This window comes from Aulonocara sp. 'chitande type north' Nkhata Bay, linkage group LG13 (assembly GCF_057382095.1).
Source record: "Aulonocara sp. 'chitande type north' Nkhata Bay isolate Kocher_YH1m ecotype deep benthic linkage group LG13, A_spYH_male_GT1.1, whole genome shotgun sequence".
Lineage (NCBI taxonomy): Eukaryota > Metazoa > Chordata > Actinopteri > Cichliformes > Cichlidae > Aulonocara > Aulonocara sp. 'chitande type north' Nkhata Bay.
The window spans coordinates 28,799,598-28,818,439 of NC_141356.1; the positions used below are offsets into that span (position 1 = coordinate 28,799,598).

Consider the following 18,842-nt stretch of genomic DNA (forward strand, 5'->3'; position numbering starts at 1 on the left):
ACAGACAGCATCGTCAGAAGGAAGAGCGCAGGGCAAGCTAGCAAGACAGAAGTTAAGCTCTCCTTGCAACATTCAGATCTGGCGTTTGGAATTATTTTGGTTTTCATGTGACGTATGACCCTGAAGGTAAGCGAGTCATGGACTAAAGTAAAACAGTATGTTGGATGTGCCATGCAATGCTCAATTACATGGGTGGGAACTAGTGTGTTAGCGCAGTTAGCTCGTTAACGTGCTGGCCGTCTAGCCCCATGCACGGGGCGATCGGCGGTAGCTCGTTAACGGAGATTTGCCGTGTTGTGGCGTTAAGGTCATTTCAACGAGATTAACCTGAAAGCACTAGTGGGAACACAACGAATATGACTGCACATTTACGCCGACATCATCCTAGTGCAAAGACAAAAACAACAAGCATGCTACTAACTTTAGCCGAGTCATTTAGACAGCTGTTAGCACATGATTCTCCTTATGCTGCTGAGAATATAGCCCAGAAGAAGCGGATAGTATAGCTTTTATTTTGGAAAGAGACATTTCTCTGTAATAAACTCTTTTCCAAAGATGAGTGATTCCTCAATCAGATACAGGGCTTGCAATATCGCTAGCCCGACGTCCTGGGGCTAGCGATTTTTTTCAGTCGGGCTACCAAAATCTATCTCTTCCCTGCCCGTCGGGCTATTGTAGGAAGGAAAAATATATGTCAATGCTTTTGCATTCTTTCAGAAATGTAGCTGGGTAATTATGTCATTGGGTGAGCCACTGTCAATATGTGACATATTGTAATCGCGTTTGAATTTGCGCTCGTTTTTTTGCTTTCACTTTGCAATCGTGCGAACTGTGTATAGAGAGCATCTGTGAGTGATGATAATTTGTGCACCAATTCCTCTGACATCGTCTTATTAATCGTTAGCTTACTATGCAAACATGACAAGTGAAATCTCCCGCAGCAAGCTTAAACATGTGAGAGGTTGATCGCGCAGAGAATCGCTGAGCTTATGTGAGTGCGTGTGTAAAAGCAGCACGATATATATTTTAGTTCTGCTGAGCCAAATAAGACAGGTCAGGGTGAAGAAGTGACAGCCAAAGAAAAGCTCACCACAAAACGGAGAAGTTATGACAAATCAGAGTATAAGGCAAAAAGAAAGTGCAGCTTTATGGTTTCATGGACAAAAGAATTTCTGTGGCTGCAATATGACGAGCTAAATAACCAGGGGTGCACATAAGTGGTCCGCAGGTGCGCATTCGCTGTCAAAATAAAAAACACGCACAAGGGTTAGGGTTAAATTTAAAAACTGTACTTTTGAGTTAAAATATATATTTATAATTTTAATAAATGACAAATTAAAAAGGCATGAACATTTTTTTGTATCGAAAAAATATTGAACCGTGACACCAAAGTATCGAACCGAACCGAACCGTGAATTTTGTGTATCGTTGCACCCCTAATATATATATATCAGAATCAGAATCAGAATCAGAATGGGTTTATTGCCAGATGTTGAGGTTTACAACATTAGGAAATTGCTGCGGTGCTTCAGTGCAGACAATAAGAATTAAAGTGCTATGTAGAAAGAAAGATATGTGCATGAGATATACATGAGATATATACATGAGAATAAGAATTATGAGTGCTACGTAGAAAGATATATATATATCTATATCTATATATATATATATATATATATATATATATATATATATATATATATATATATATATATCAATCATTTATTACTTGTCAGAGTCTGCACGTAGAAAATGATTCTTATTACAGATCCCCTAGTTGCCTCAGATGGTGTGTTAATCCAGTTTGTGCCTGTTTACTTCTACAGAGGATTCTTCTCAGCTTATTTATGCAGGGACCCTGTTTTTGGATCAGTTCAAATAAGAATTAACATTCAGAAGAGGGAAGCTCAGAAAGCCTGGTTAACAGGTCTCAGTCATTAAATCCTCTAATATTTCATCCATTACAGTGACATGTGAACATATTCCTTAAGTGTTTTGTCATATTAGTATCATCTGTTCTTTCCCACTGTGAAGGCTGTCACTTTCTAATAAATCACTTTTAGTTTCTTTTGACTTATGACTCAAATCTCTTTAAACAGAACACAGTTATCAAGGTGCCAAAACACAGCTCTGAAAAGAGAGAACTTGACCAAAAAAACACTCATTAGGATGGGTTTTAATTGCTACTGTGCACTCTGGGGAATGAAATGATATGAACCTATATGATGGCATAGTGGACCTTTTCCAAGGGTTTTGCTCCTTGAGAAACTTTCTGGAGGAGATTTTTAGATCAGAATATTGCAGGAACCAACAAAGGTCAGAAATAGATTCAACCTCCACTGACTTTCAAAAATTATTATTTTTTATTTATAGTTATAAGCTGGAAGTGAACATCACTGAAAGATAAGGTGCTGTGCCCTTAAAGACGGGACATTATTTATTGTGAAGCATGAGGAGCGTGGTTTAGAAGCATTGCATATGTCACCTCCTGCATAAAATATATAAAATTTGATGGAAAAATGTGCATGTCAGTGCAGAAATCCTCTGATGCTTACAAATGTTTTGGAGAAGGGAGCTAAATGAAGTACATAAGACTATTTCTTGACTATCTTGACTATTAATTCTTTGTTTTATTATTAAACTATTATAAAACTGCTAAACATCTGGTGCTGCTTCACAAGTTTGTTCCCAAAAGCTGAAAAACACAGAAGAGAACTGGAGCTGATTTGGTGTGGGCAACAGAGCCTTGAATTGCAGGAGATGCCAGAGTGCATCAGGTGGCAGATTCTGCAAAATCTGGCTTGTCCTTACCAGACAGCAACCACAAGCATCCTGATTTCATGTCATGTAATCACATCAGCGAACAAAATAATAATCATTTTATTTCTTAAAAACCGAATTGTGGAGAAATGTAAGGATTTATGTCTTCTAATACATTACTGCAAGGATTTTTAATAGATTTTCAGAAAAATCCCTTTATCGAACACTTTCCAGGTGCCCATGGAGCATAACACCAAGCTATTGGAACAACTTTTCAGTGTTTCTCTCTGGTAAAAAAAAGTCAGTCTGCACCTAAGATACTAAAAAAAAACATAAACACACTATTTATCATTCTGTGTTTTACTAGATTTGATTTATTTATTGCTTTTCTTGCATCGAGACACCACTAAAGAAAGTCATAAAAGAATGACATGAAGCACACGGTGCTCCTGAGTATGGAACCCATGCCTTTCTGCTCCCCAGTGCCCCCTCAACCACTTGGCAATCATATGATGTTGGCATCTGTGTGATTTTGACCGCTATGTACTTGTTTGTATGGCTGAATTAAAGCATGAGGAACAAAACAAAAGCAATGAGTCACGGTATACTGACTGGTCCACAACAGAGAATATCTTCACTTTCTTTAATTCCAGGAACTGTAATAGCTGCTGCAGATATCAGCCTCACACAATTATTTTATTTCTAACACCCACTCTAATCCCCGGAAGAGCATAATGTCAGTCCATATTCACGAGGGACCTGCATCGACTGTTTATTGTTAATCGCGTCAGTCTGGTCGATAGAAAATTATGCTTTCGAGTTGATTATGATTTATAAAAAGAAGCGATGTCATATTTTATTTGTTAAAGTGAAATCTGAAATAGCGTTCACCTTTTGGGGATCACTTCCCACTTCTGAAACCAAACTAACACCTTTATGTTGAACGATCTGCCTGAAGAGAGCACAATATTCTGCTGTATGGTTTATTCATGACGGCAGGGATAATCAGACCCAGCAGACCAAAGGTTCATGTAAACAGCATAACCTGAAACTGGAGTAAGGCCAAAGGGTGTGGAGAACAGTAGACTAAGGTATTGTCTCTTTTTGTAATTGTTGGATCATGCTCATTTAAAGAGGTTTAGTGGAGTTTAAAGTGCTTACGCTTCTTTTTCATCATGATCTAATCTCTTCTAATCCTTTCCAAGCTTGCTATTTCGAATCAAGCTTTACTATGATACATGCAAGTGTTCAGTTCCTTTTAAAGGCTGAATGGATTTTAAATCAGCAGAATAAAATGTGTTGAAAGCTTCAGTGAAACTGGTTGATGGCGGACGGGAGCTTCATAGCTCAATATTCCTCCAAGTCTGCCTGTAATAAAAGAACATATACAGTCTATGTAATGGAGTAATTGCATCTTGTATTAGGTGTGGCTGCCTCTGGTAATGCTCTCTGTCACAAAAGCATAGCTATCAGCGTGAAGGACATCAAGTACAGCTATACAAAAGAAATTACATTCAAAGCACTAGTACACACTCTCCATCTCCTGTCGGGAAATGCTGATTCAAAGTCCTCTGGTTCCTGTGTGGCTTTATTTGTGTGAACACGAATTTGACTAAATTAAAGTTAGGGATTATGTCAGGGATTAAGTTGTTCTGGGGATCCTATACTTCTCTTTTTTCTTGCATGAGTCTTTCCTCACAAAGGCAGCGAGTCAGAAACGTGCATATCTAAGTAATTAACCGTTTTGTTAGCAATCCCACACGAAAAAAAAAAAATCTTCACACTGGACCACAAATATAAGAGGGGATTATTTTCAGTCAGCTGTGAAATAATCATTTAAAAAGACTTCCATCATTGCTGCAATGTAAAGTCATGGAAAACTTGCAGTATATTTATTTTAAGGATAAAAAGACTTGTGTCACTGTTACAGATACAAAAAAAGAGAAATCTAAAACCAATAAATGATACAGAGGGAGAATTCATCCTAACATCCCACAGCCCAATTTACTGTTGAGGCTACTTGTTTACGAGATAGATGTGTGCGTGCTCAGCTCACCAGAAGGCGAGTATTCATTGTCATGGGGTTTGAGTTTTTGTGAGTTCACTGTTGTGTTTTGAGTAGGATTTATTTTTGGCTTCTTTGGGAGTTCTTTTCATCTTTGTTTTCCTGCTTTAAGTTGGGATTCTAATGGGATTCCTTTATATGTTGAGTCCTTAGTTCTTGTTAGTTTAAGTTACTGATGATTTTGTGGCGTTTGTTTTCGGTTAGTTTCCCTCTGTTCCCTTTCTGTCCCTCTGTCAGTGTTGTTTATGTGTTTGTCTTTTGCCTTGTTCAAGTTCATCTGTTACCCCTGTTTAGTTGTGTCTTACTTCCTGTTTTATTTTGTTAGTTGTTGGTCTTTTCTATAGTGTCTAGTTTTACTTTAGCGTTTTCATAATTAGTTTTAGCTTAGTCTTGTTGTTGTTGTTGACGTTTCCATTCTCCCTAATTACCTCATGTGTATGTATAGCTTCAGTCTCTCATTCAGTTGTTGTCAGAGTGGCTGTTTATCTTTCCTGTTTGTCATCTCAGTATTTGTTCCCTCGTGTTTGTTCCCTTCTGTCTTCTGACTTTGAATTTTGCTGATTTTCAATTATGCTCATGGACGTCAGTAAACCACCAAATAAAGGTGTTTTTTTTAGTTTATTCTAGCCTGCATTTGTCTCATTTTCCTTGCATACAAAGCAAATGCAAAAAAGTATACCTGCAGAAAAACACAATGAAACTATCAGTCATGGACTGGCCTCCCCAGAGCCCGGACCTCAACATTACTGAAGCGGTGTGGGATCATCTTGACAGATAATGGAACATAAGGCATCTAACATCCAAAGATGAGCTTTGAACGTCCTTCAAGACCTAAAGCCTAAAGAACTTATTCCTGAAGACCACTTAAAGAAATGACCAGAAAGCCTTCATTCAGGCTGCGTTGAAGAACAAAGGTGGTGATAACAAATATTGACTTTCAAGCTCATTAGAGTTGTACAAACTCTATTCTCGCCTTATATAGTGTGTTTCAATGTGTGTTTGCACATTTCAGTAACCTGCTCCACCTATTTCCCATTTTTCTAGCAAAATGCAAATAAGTGAAGGTTAACTCAACACTTTGTATCTTACTATAATTTACAAAATCTAAGTCTTTGTGTTTGTTGCTGTGGATCCTCTAAAACCTCTAGAAGAAGCACTTGATTTAAGAGCAGTTTCTTTTAATCTGTTCACATCAAAAACAAAAATAATACAGTGAAATTTATATTGAATTAATCAATGGATGCCACCACTAAACATTACCATGCTCTGTTAACCAGCTGATTTCGTTAAAATGTCTTATATTAACAGTAGTAATGTAGCAATGAAGAACTTAATTTCACGTCAGCATACAATTTGCTAACTTTTTATAAGCAGATATAAAAAAAAATGGATATTGTGTCCAAGGTGACATATTAAGTCAGCCACATTTTTCTAATAACAACAGGGGTTACAAAAAAGAGTTGTACAGAATGAATTGAGAAAATGACCTTTGAGTTAATGGTTTCTGATGTTAGTTTGAAGTCTTATTTAATACAGCAGGACCTTTATTTTACAAATAAGACTTTTATTTAAAAAGGGAAAGTAGCAGATATATCTTTATCCTGTGGCTACCTTGAGATTGACAGGTTTCTACTCTACAAGCATGCAGCTTCCTCCATTTCTAAGTATGATCCATCGCTTACTCATGAGCAAAATGGCAAAGACTAAAAAGCTCAACTTCAGCTTTTAAAACGGTAGTTCACAAACCGATGGTGAGATTATTGTAGCCACCTCCATCGTTTATGTGCAAACAGCAATGTTATGACTGTTCATGAGTCATGAAGGAGCAGTTTTGTTTTGGCATCTGAAGTTGTGTTTATGATGGATTATACTAGCGCTTACAATTGCACTGTGTGATGACAACCCAGAAAAGTCTATCCACTGAGGAACACAATGAGATACAGTTGCAAAGCTGCAAAAAAAGGTAGGTTACCCTTGTCGTAAGACATTTCTTTTTAACCCTTGTGTGGTGTTCGTATTTTTGTTACTCAGCCAGTGTTCATGGGTCTGGTGGACCCGCTAGAGTTTTGGCTTTCCAAATTAACACTATCAAACAATTTTATGTTAAATTACTCAACAGATGTTTACTTCATCCCAATTACAAGACATATGAACAGCAAACATGGTTAATTTTTTCCCTTTACCTTTGTTAGATCACATTTATGAATTAATGTGCTTCTCGTTTTTCTTTTATATAAAATGTTATAAATAAATCAGTTATAATCAAGTGGAGTGAGTGGAAAGACACAACACATTTACACGTGAAAAAATAATTGTTTAATTTTTCTTTTGAAAAAAACTGAACACGGGTCTCACAGACCCGAACACCATACAAGGGTTAAAGCTAAACTATATCTGTATGTTTCAAATGACAGAGTTTGCAATAAAAGCATCACAGGGGATATGCAGCATTCAGTGATTCAAAACTCAAAGGAAAAAATATAAAAACGTTTACCCTTTCCTTTCTTCGAGTACTCCTGACCTTAGCATTAGTTTCATGAACAAAACATGCAGATCTGAAGAGGTGCTATGTGTAAATACTGCTCCCTCTAATTAATGAGGCTTGATTCCTCTCGTTTGACGTTCATCTGTAAAAACAATTAACACTGCTCCTTTTCAACAAGGCAGAGGACATAAATCAAATGTTAACACAAGGCTGGAGAGTTCTCACTCAGTGTAATTAGGACAGCGAGAACCTAAAGGCCCTTAGCACTGTGCTTCATTATCAATTGACAACCTGTATGTCCCCTGACAGTGACTGATCTTCATAGGGAGCAGCCTGTGAATGCCTCTCCACGTGGCAGGAATGTGGGGGGAAATGAGATTTGCAGCCTTTTGTCTCACTGAATAGATGTTGCTGTTCGCTGCTTTCTACCTGTGCAAATTCAATCAGCATGCACCTTTTGTTGTTCCGAACGCACATAAAATACAAGTTTACTTCCGAACGCTACTCTTGAAATTGTTGTTTTATATGTCTGAAACAAATAAAGATACAATACAATACAATACAATACGATACAATTGTGCCATGGGAAATTTGATAGGATGATAATATTTACTACATTGAATAATTATGATGAGCTCAAACCTTGATTACTTTAGGGACATTAAGCAATCGCTCTAGGTTTAGGGATGCTCAAGAAGACATTTTCCACTTTGAAAATGTTTGTCTGCGTATACCCTCACAGGTAGCTTAAGTCCCTGATGATACAACTGAGGCTATAATGCATTCTACCTGAGTCTTTACCTCTACTCAATAATCCAGAGGAAATGTGTCATACATCTGTTTTAATGAACAGGAGAGTTCTGCATGAAGAATTTCCATAATTAATATAACAAATGTGAACTCAGCACTGTATCTGAACCTATTGTTATGAAGCAATTATAGCAGATGTGCATCCCACCCACAATGGTGCCCTTAGAAAACTGCCCTCCTTTAAGCAATACACAGAACCTTACAAATCTTAGACATTTTTTATGTTCATGCACCAGATGATACGGCGAGAATTTTTCCCCCCTTTTCAAAAGGGTGTCCTTTTGCTTTTTTTCCACAGTTGATAGATTAGAGTTTTTTTCTTCAAAGCCTCCCAAAGCTCTGTGTTTAATCACATTATGGCATTTCCCGCGCTGCCTCAGTATGGTTGCAGGGCTCAGGTTTAAAAAAACCGAGCAATGCGTTTCAATTTTTACCAGCAATTTGTACAATTCATGGTCTGCTGTCAGGGACGAAACACTGTATCACTCTCAGACTCCTCTCTTCTGTCATCAGCCCTGACATTAAAAGATAAGATTTGATCTAGATGGGATCTGATCTTTAACTAAGGCCATGGTCCCAGTCTATACAAAATTCCATTCATCACATCTTTAATCTTCCTCTGCTCTCCATCTGCACTTTTCACATGGAGTAACTTATACATATTACAGTGTAATGTTTCTCTGCTGCTCTTTCTAGGGGATCAGTAAAATTCATTCCTTAATACTTCCACCAATGCCAGTAGGTAATGGCTATTAATGGTAACTTTAGCACTTCAGCAGCGACTTAAATTACAAACCTCAGTGCAACACCTACAATGACATTTCTGAGACGAGTAATTTTCTTATTAATATCTCAAAAGATGGGAAATCTAGACGATCTTCCAGGATTCAAAGCTTTAAATCCCACAATGGCAAAAACACGTAGCCAGAAAAGTGTTGGCACATCAGATCAGATACTGTAAGAGCCCAGTAGGGAGAAGAAGCTCCTGTGGTGTGACTACAATACATTTAATAATAAGAGCAATTCCAACTGTGCTTTGTGGAAAACATGAAAAAAAAAAACCAGCCTTAAAACAAAATCATCAAAAGCAGCCTACATGGTTGGGAAAACAAAAAAAAAAGCCACATCCCACAGTACTCCAAAACCTCGATGGGGAAAAGACATTTTGTCTGGAACAATTGTAAAACAATCAAAAATACAAACTGACACTGAAGACAGTCGCTGCTCGCTGGAATTGTAGATACCTTATCACTGAAAAACAGGCTTCTTTCCCTGGATAACAGATCTGGATTTTGAGCACTTTCACATTAAAATATGGTAGAAGGGAGATTCATTTTGCAGCAGCTTCATGCAGACCGGCTGCTGATTGCTTAGATACATTATTAATAAACATGACAAATATCTATCAGACAAACTGAGAAAAGGTTAACCCAGCATTAACTGTTTATATTTCAAATTATTTTCCTCTGTTTATTAAAATGTATCAAGGTATAGATGAAAAACTGAAAGCGAAGCCTACTTAGGTTGAGTGTATTATGGGTGTTTTTTTTATAATCTTACTAAAAATATAAGGAACACCAAACCTTAAAGGACCAAAATGATGGCCTAGTGATTGCAAACAGATTAAAGTTTTACTAAAGGGCTTATCGGTTTATCTGAAATGATGCAAAAAGCCCAGCGGCGCTTCACTGTAGTACACGGAGATCTGCACCAGACACACAGCAGATGTTCTGGGTGCACTTCATCTGCAATATGTTAATACATTGTCTCAAAAGTGAAAGCCTGGCTGTCATCATCTCTGGATTAGGAGCGTTTCAAATGTCAGCACGTGAAGAATCTGTTAGAAACACCGTTTAAACGTGTTCCGTGGACTCAATGTCTAGACTGACACCCCCTAAACTTGCTCCATGGCAGAGCACTGTAATCCACTTCACTTGTGAATTGTTGCCATCATTTAAAAGGGACAATAATGGTCACTGTCACTGTATTAGTTTTACGACACTGACAGCGTGACAGAGTCCATTCATCACAATAGTCTCCAGAGGAGCCCCCGTTACATGATGACCCGCAAAACAGCAGAAAGGTTTACGGGAGTTTCACCTCAAATGAAGGAGAAAACAACACTCTGTCATTCATTCGGCACACAACACACTGACTCTAAACTACACAATGCATACAGTACATATAGACATGTGTATGTGCTGGTTATCTTTTTTTTTTTTTTTCTTTCTTTTTTGCCCTGTGACAGCTGGGAAAGCCTCCAGTTGCCCCACAGTTTAAACTGTATAAGCAGTTAAGAAAAAAAATATGATGATTCTGGTAAGAGAAAAACTCCGTGGGTTCACTTTGAGCACGCGTCAATGATTAAAAACAAGAAGGGCGCAAACCTCCACCAATCAGCTGAGAGAGGGAGCCTATGTATGATCTCACTGAAACCTGTGAAGACATAAAACCGCGCTCAGATACCCTGCAGCTGTTTATTAAAGTTACTTAAAGAAAAGCAACATTTTACGTTTACTGGTTCGATGAAGCAATGTGTCCAAACCTGGTTTTCATAGTTGTGCACTTCTCATTAATGCTGAAATAAGAAGAGACTCGGTTGAAATATTAGGAGGACATTCCCTTTTGCTACTATGAGTTTAAGAAATGAATAGTGAATCATCTGTGCTGTTCTCCAGTGTGAAATCCAGCAAAGTCCTCTAACTGCTGTGTTAGTAATTTGTTGTTATTGGCACTGAATGGCACCCGGTGCTTTTCCACTACTTAATGCTGAGTCTCATTGCTCTGACAAAAACCCGTCTGCTCTCTTTGTGCTAGCTTTAGCCTTAAGCAGCAGCACTGACACTCTTCACATGAGATAAGACAGAGATTAGATGTGTCAGTGACTGGGATTGATTCCTCAGTCTTCTTAGGGTTTACAGTCTTCTTCCACCGCTCTCCTCACGAGGACCTGAAAGTGAAGATTATTTGCCAAACAGGGCGCAGTCAGTAAGGACTGGTCGGGGTTAATCATGTGGTATGTAGTATGGTTAATCGTCTTTTCTTTATGAACCCTTCTGGGTCTAGCTGGCCAATCTAGCACTTCCTGGCAAATCAATGTTCCCCAAAATGAAATATATTTATTTTATGAACAAAAGAAAACAAACATTTGTATTTTGTAATTCCCCAAAAAGCTGATTTCAACCTGTTGCTGTTTCGTGCATAGAGAGCAGCAGAACAAGGATAACAGAGTCGTGCTTGTTTCTCAAAACAGCATCTCTTCTAGTTTCTTCCCTCAGGCTTCTGAGAGTGATGCTGGAGGAGATTTTTCTCTCTCTGCATTTTCTATGGTGTGCTTCGTCAAATCAAAGAACGGCTGTTTGCCAAGACGTGGGAAAGCACTTTATTAAAAAACGAAATTACATATTCTGACTGGACCTCAGAGGGTAAATGAACCCACTAAGAGCCTCTGATACACTGACTTTTGAGCACGGGTTTAATTTGAACACTATAATTAGACTCGTGCTTTAATGACAGCTAGCTTTGTGGGTGTGCACAGTCTTAGCAGTCACCTGTGCTTCACTTACTGAAACAGTACTTTCAGTTTTGCTTTCATGGAAAAGCCGACTGTGTATGGTTAACAATGCTCTCATTCATATTTCGGGTTTTCAGTCACTTTTTACTTTTTGAATATTTAACATGTGCTGGTTATTAATAAGCACTGCTATGCAAATTGGTTTCTACCAGAAGCGCAGTGATATTAATAACTTGTCGTGACTGTGTGTAAAAGCAGAAGCTAAAATAAAAATTGTAAATTTCACTGCTGCAGGAAAAAAAAGATTGAGTTATCATCAAAGAGTTAGGTAACTTTTTTGGCGGATAAACCTTTGTTTACTGTATGAAGGCTTGATTTCATCCATTGGTCCATGTTTTTCTAGTTATCCAATACAGGGTTGTGAGGGGGGCTGGAGCATATGTAGATCTGTCTACCTTATAGGGCAAAATGAGGAAAGGTCTCCATGCTGTCCCAGGGCTAACACAAGAGACAACCATTTGCACTCACATCTATGACCAATTTAGATTTAAACTTAACCCCACTAATTGCATGTCTGGACTACCCAGATTCCAAACCAAGACCTTCTTGCTGGGAGGCAATGCTGCTAACCACTGCACCACTGTGCTGGCAGAGTTTTCATATTCTTTTAAAGGAGAGATTTTAAAAAATGACCAATTAATTTCTAACTCCTTCTCAGGAGATAACAACAGAGTAGGTGTGCAAGCCTCGGAGATCCCTGGCTCCTAGTGTACACGTGGAGAAGACAGCAACAGAGTAGTTGGTTTAGTACTTGTAATCCTGCCAAATCAAATATTTTAGAAAGGTGTCTCAAAAATATCCACGGTAACTTTTTGGGTGCTTAGCCATAAATTAAAGTGGAAAAAAGTCCTTTTTTTGACTGGGATTACCTACCGCTGTCTACTAATATAGTGTTTGTGAGTATAAGTATATACTTGATAGAGCTGCACGTAAGAACTCGGCATCCTCCGAGCTCCCTAATGCAACGTCCATGATTTCCGGAGGCGCCAAAGTAAGAATAGGTGCAGGTAATAGTCCAGAGACTTCACAGTGATCATCCCGATGCTCCTAAAAGGGTATTTCGAATAATGATAACACATCTGAAGCAGATCCCCCACTGTGTGCTGCCTATATGACTTTTAAAAAAAGCCATTCAGCATGGTTATTTAATGAAGGAGCACGTATCTCTGGCTTTGATGTGAAAATTGTAGCATCACTAACTGGAATCGGTTCACAAAGAGCTTCGGTCTGGCAGGAAGGAGGAAAGAGCGCTGGTGTAAAGGATACAGCAAGGTGAGATTTGTGGGAGAAAGATAGAGAGAAAGCACTTTGTTCATAAATTATAAAGCAAACAATGATACACGATAACCGCCAGCTTCCTTGTGCTTTCCTTTGAAGTTATAAATCAATACCACCCTCGATTAGGTACAATTATAGACTTTCTCACAGTATTGCATTTATGAGACAGACTGACAGTTTGACAGAGTCCATCAATCAACAGTCTCCGGAGAAATTACACAATACTGATACACGCTATATTTTCCTAAAGACAAATACAGGGTGTAGCAACAAAATCACAGCAACTGCTGCTGATATATTGTCGTGTTTCAATAGATTGTTCTTTGCAGGCTTCTTGTAGCGAAATAACAAGAAGTCATACAGCATCATGTACACTCATTGAAGGAAGAAAATGATAATAATAAAAAAAGCCAGGACCTGCATAAAAAGTCCTTGCTGCAATCTGGAAACATGCTTAAGGAAAATTGCGTAATGTAGTAGAAAAAAATAGCAAAGCGAGATATGAGTGAAGAGAATGTTCAGGACAAACTCATCTTTCCATAATCCCCTAGTCTCTGTGCTCCCACCCTCCTTTCCAACCTCCAATTACAAAGAGAAGAAATGCCCCGCTTCTTCACTCCACAGAAATACACAGGCTCTACATCAGAACTCAATTTGGTTTGGTAATGAGACTGCGCTTGTGCATTTCCCCATGCAGACAGCCCAATCTTCAATTGCCTGCACACATGGGGGCTTTTCTTAGCAGGAAGGCTCTGAGGAAATAGGCTGGTAAAAGTGTTGCCTTTTTTCATTTGGATGAAACTTACAGCTCACCTTGTGTAGTCTTTTGAAAAATGACCTTGAGAAATTTGTGATATCTGAAGACAACATACTTTTAAACTGAAGCCTTGAAGATTTATTTCTTTTTTGGATACAGAACATGGCATTATATGAAGTGATATAAAAGATTTTACAGAACGCCGGTCAAGGCACTGATTATGCCTTGAAATGCAGCATTTTCTCTTCACAAGCTGATAGTGCGGCGACTGTATCCCCAATGCAGAGCTTCACGGGTTTCTGATAACCCACTGTACAATGTTCTCTTACATTTACAGCACAATTTACTTAACCCTGCACTGTAAAAAAAAATTGTGATATAAAAGTATTTTACTGTATATTTTACAGGTTTGTACTGTTCTTCTAGAATATCATTAAATTCACATAAATAGACTGTGATTTTACATGTCAAATGTAAATGAACGTAAAATCACTGTAAAGTAATAAAACATAATTTTCTTGTTTTTTAAATGTATCTGTCTATTAGGCCTGCCACGATTAGTCGACTAATCACGATTACGTCGACTATCAAAATCGTCGACGCGTCGTTTGAAGCTTTGTAAGATCCCAAAAGACGCAGGAATAATAGCAGGATTTAAGAGTGTAATAACGGACTGAAACAGAAGATGGCAGCACTGCATGTACAAGGATGCCAGCTGCCGTTAAACCCCGAAGAAGAAGAAGTAGCTGTGTCCCAGAATTCATAGCGCAGCCCAGCTCAGTTTCCAACAATGGCGGCAGCTAGTTAGTTTTAATATTACACTTATTATTCTTTCTGGGTCACAAAATAAACGTTTAACATATTTTCAGGCGAGAACGTAGCTGTGTAAACCTCAAATATCTTCTCAGTTTATCAAGACACCACATATTTTCAAAAGCGCTCCGACGTTTTCCGAGACGTCTGTTACCCACTAGCTCGATAGCTAGCCGGGGGCTAGGTCACTAGAGCCCGTGAGAACACCCACCGCCGTCTTTCGCTACACAGGTTAAACACATATGAGTCACTTAGATAACTTAACAATGTTATTGTTTGGCCTTTTTTTAGTATTTTATTTGTTCCTGAGTAAGTCAGTTTGTCTGAGATTAAAGTTATAGTTTTTACACAGCTGAATAAACGTCACCAGGCAACTGATCATCAGAAGTGTGAGATGCTCGAGAATATACTCCGGTGTGCTGTTTTTCTTTTAGATAGCAAGGAGCAGATGGCTGAGTTTATTAAACTTCACCTAAACAATCTGCAAATTTCATTAAAATTTAATAAACTATCATCTTGTCTTTATTTTTAGTTAGCACTTACCTTAAACACTTAAAGCTGTAAGCTAATGATAGTTATATAAGAGCAGATGTATGCTGTATGTCTAATGGATGCATGATCTGATTAGTTGACTAATGCAAAAGTAATCGGTGACTAGTCAACTATCAAAATAATCGTTTGTGGCAGCCCTACTGTCTATACATATGCATATTTTGATTGTTAAAATACATTCACAAATGCATCATAATTTCACAAATATTTGTCCGTTATTTGAAAGATTGAACTGTTAAATCCAAATGTAATGCTATGGAAAAATATATAAAATGATTCGTATAAACTTTTTTTACAATGATTATCATTATTGTTAGTTAGGGTGATCGTGGCTCAAGAGTTGGCAGTTCGCCTTGTAATCAGAAGGTTGCCGGTTTGGGTCCCGGCTCGGACACTCTCGGTCGTTGTGTCCTTGGGCAAGACACTTCACCTACCACCTAATGGTGATACCCTGAGGGGAATTATAAAGTGGAATTGTAAAGCGCTTTGAGGGTTTTATAAAGTGCTATATGAATGCAATCCATTGTTATTTAAACCAACTGTTAACTGTATATTTCTGTACATTTAAATATTATTATTCATATTGCCACATTCATTGACCTTTTTTATAGGTAGTTTCATTGTTTAATCACATTAAATAGTTCCCAATTTAATGTTTAAAAGCACTTGAAAAAGGCAAAATCCCATGTAAAATTAGGGCAACAAACTATATTGCCATTACTGAAAATAACCGTATTTTCATGGGAAAGTTATTTTCTGGTATTATTTTGTCATCCCAGCTGCCGGAATATTACTGTTTTTTTAGGATTTTTTTTTTTTTACGGTGTGCAAAGCCTGAACCGTTAAATAATTGTCAGAAAATTAGAATTTTTTAAAAAGTGGAGTGTTTATTGGACCTTAGGGCAAATAAAAAAAAATAATTTAGTGTTTTATTTGTATCATGTTTGCTATAATTATTGCATTAAATGTGCTGGTTTTGCTTGTTCAGGGTTTTTCGGGGCAAAAACAGCCAAATATCACACTGCTGATGCACAAAAACTCACGTGTCTAATATGACACAGGGTTAAGGAGACAAAGAGAGTTCCCATAGCTCACATGAATGTTTTTTTAATTAAACTCCAAACCAATAACACCAGTAATTATTTTCAAATAGCCTGTGTTTTAAACAGTATGTAAGCTGGTCTGTTTGCTAATCATTTCTCAGATTCCAGGTCAGATTCCTCACCTGCATGGATGTACATGGAAACTTGGGATACTACACTACCTAAACTGGGCTGTTCCTCAAACAGTCTGTAGTTAGCATAAATGTATGTGCAAGTGGTGCAAAAATACTTATCTAATACAGTGGCTCTCAAAGAGGGCCGATAACGCTTTCAGAATTCTTTTTTTGAAAAATATCTCATAACAAATAAATAAATAAATACATCAAATTAAAAACAGGGTAAGGAATAAACACACAAATTACCATATTAAAAAGCTGTGCACAGCAGTCAAAAATAGTGTCTGGGTACGAGGATGAAGGTTTGTCACTATAAACAGAGCTTAAAGCTGAGACATATCAAACCTCAGCACAGTCTATGATGGCTTAACCCGAGCCAGCCAAAAATAAATCAGGCTACACAGTTAAAGATACTCGATTTAAGGCTTTTTTTTGGGTCAGGTCAAAGCATGACTTGCCTGTGTGGCAGAACTGAGGCAACGGTGAAAAACAAGCAATATGTCTTCAGGTTCTTGCCTCCTTTTCTTTGAAAACTTTGATTACAGGTTAATCTTACTTTGCACACAAAAAACAAACAAACATTTTATTAAGTTAGTGTGACAAATGATCATTAGTTATCATAAGTTTGGAAAATATGTTGTGCTTTTAAAGGGACGAGATAAAGGGAAACCGATCACTGCCTGCAACTATGTCGAACTCAATGATCCAAAACCATCATTATACGCTTCTGCAAGTTTTTAACATTTAAAATAGGCAAATATACAATGTAATACTTGCTTGTCCTACTTTTTAAAGATGTCCCAGAATGCCCTACCTTTCCATGTAAAGCACGAATCATCCAGATTACATGAAAGGGAAGTAAATCAAGTCTGATTTACACACACTTCAAGTAAAATTACTATCAGCTATACTTTTCAGTGTGTGCAAAGAGGATTGGACTTACATAGTCGTCATATGATTCATGTGTGACTGCTAACAGCGGGGGCCTGTATCCGACACTTGCTGCTGCTGCCCCTCTGGCTCTCGGGACTTGTACCTCCCTCGTCAAAACTGTCGTGGGAAGTTTGCTGTGTGCTGCCGTCGCTGTCCCCCGAGGTGTTGCCGCGCTCCTTCCCGCGCCTCTGTGGCCCCTGGTAAAGCAAAAAAAGCAAACAAACATGGCCTCAACATTGCCCTAAGAACCTTGCTGTGCAACACTCATAAATAAGCCACAGTAAATTAAGTGGGAAAGTGGAATTAAGAAGAAAAAAAACCCCTCAAACTATATTTAAATCCTTTTTAGTGCTGCATACGTCCACGCTGCCACAGCTGGTGGTTGCCTTACACTGTGCTCAGGTGAAACATAAGATAAACACAGCACTGGGGTAGATCTTGTTATGATCAGAAGGGTGACAAGTGTCACTTTGTGTTTTGTCTGCTCTGCAAACATGCCTGTGGGATGCAACATGGTTATTTCAAAAATGTGACAGAGCGATGTCATGTCTCCGTTTGCACGATAACACATCTGCCTGAAACCGCTGATTAATGTCAGGCTGCAGGCGGACAGGTATAGTTTTCAAATACAGCAAGTTGTTACTTGACATGCACCGGTGGAGAGCAAGGGCCAAAGGGCTGGGGCAGACATGAGGAATTTAAGGTAGGTTGTTTCTTTATATAAAAGTCTGACTATCCAGCAGCTCGACTTCATGCTCGGTGTAGGGACTGCAGGGAGGATTTAACATTGCAAAGATGCCTATTTTCTGCTAACTTACATTTTTACAGCATGATACAGCTAGGGTATGGCAATTTGTCTTCCTCCAGCTTATTCTTCACTAGCTGGCAACCTATTGTGATCCAAAAATACAGACACTCAAATGGGAATTATTGGTGCATATTTTTAATGGAGATTTACAAAAATCGCTTATCATTGCAGCATAAGGGGAAAATCTGGAAAAGAAAGTGGTGGTACTGGTGGTGAATTGGGAGCGTCCCAATGTTGCTGGTGGATTTTGCTCATATGGATGTGCTGCCAGAAATAGGCCAGGCTTTCATGGCACACTCTACCTGGTTATTCCAGAGGGACTTTCATAGCTCACATAGATTAAGGTCAGTTTGCTCAACAATTAGATAAATAAATAATTCAAAAGGAGACTTATAGAGGGATGCGTGAACGTCTGATCCAATGAAATGCTCTGTAGCATTTATTGTTTCTGCATAGGCTGGCCTACAGGAGCTACGCGGAAAACAATTCACATTTTAAATTAAAAAAAAATGAAAAGAAACCATTAAAAAATATTAAATACAATATGATTAGGAATACTCACAACTGGTTTGCATAAAATACAGAAACATGTACAGGTGAACCAATTAATGTCAAAATTCACCATGAAGGTGGGTGCCTCATTGTTATTTTTTAACACATTTATTTTGTCATTCAGAGCAGGTTAGGTGCTAGGCTCTGTATTACCTGCAAATGCATAAAATTACACATTTTTATTGCATTGACTATTAGACATGAGAGATCTTGTTTTTCTTAAACCAGCCTTAAAC

General features: G+C 38.1%; 1 protein-coding gene across 3 annotated transcripts in view; it reads right to left on the reverse strand.

Annotated features, from left to right (window-relative positions):
- Nucleotides 1–18,842, reverse strand: part of khdrbs2 (KH domain containing, RNA binding, signal transduction associated 2) — a 79,505-nt gene that overhangs the window by 19,138 nt on the left and 41,525 nt on the right. For all 3 annotated transcript variants that reach the window (XM_086259750.1, XM_086259747.1, XM_086259748.1), the window contains exon 6: nucleotides 17,257–17,443. In XM_086259750.1, the coding sequence (XP_086115876.1) occupies nucleotides 17,257–17,443 (187 nt within the window). The remainder of the gene's footprint in view (nucleotides 1–17,256; nucleotides 17,444–18,842) is intronic.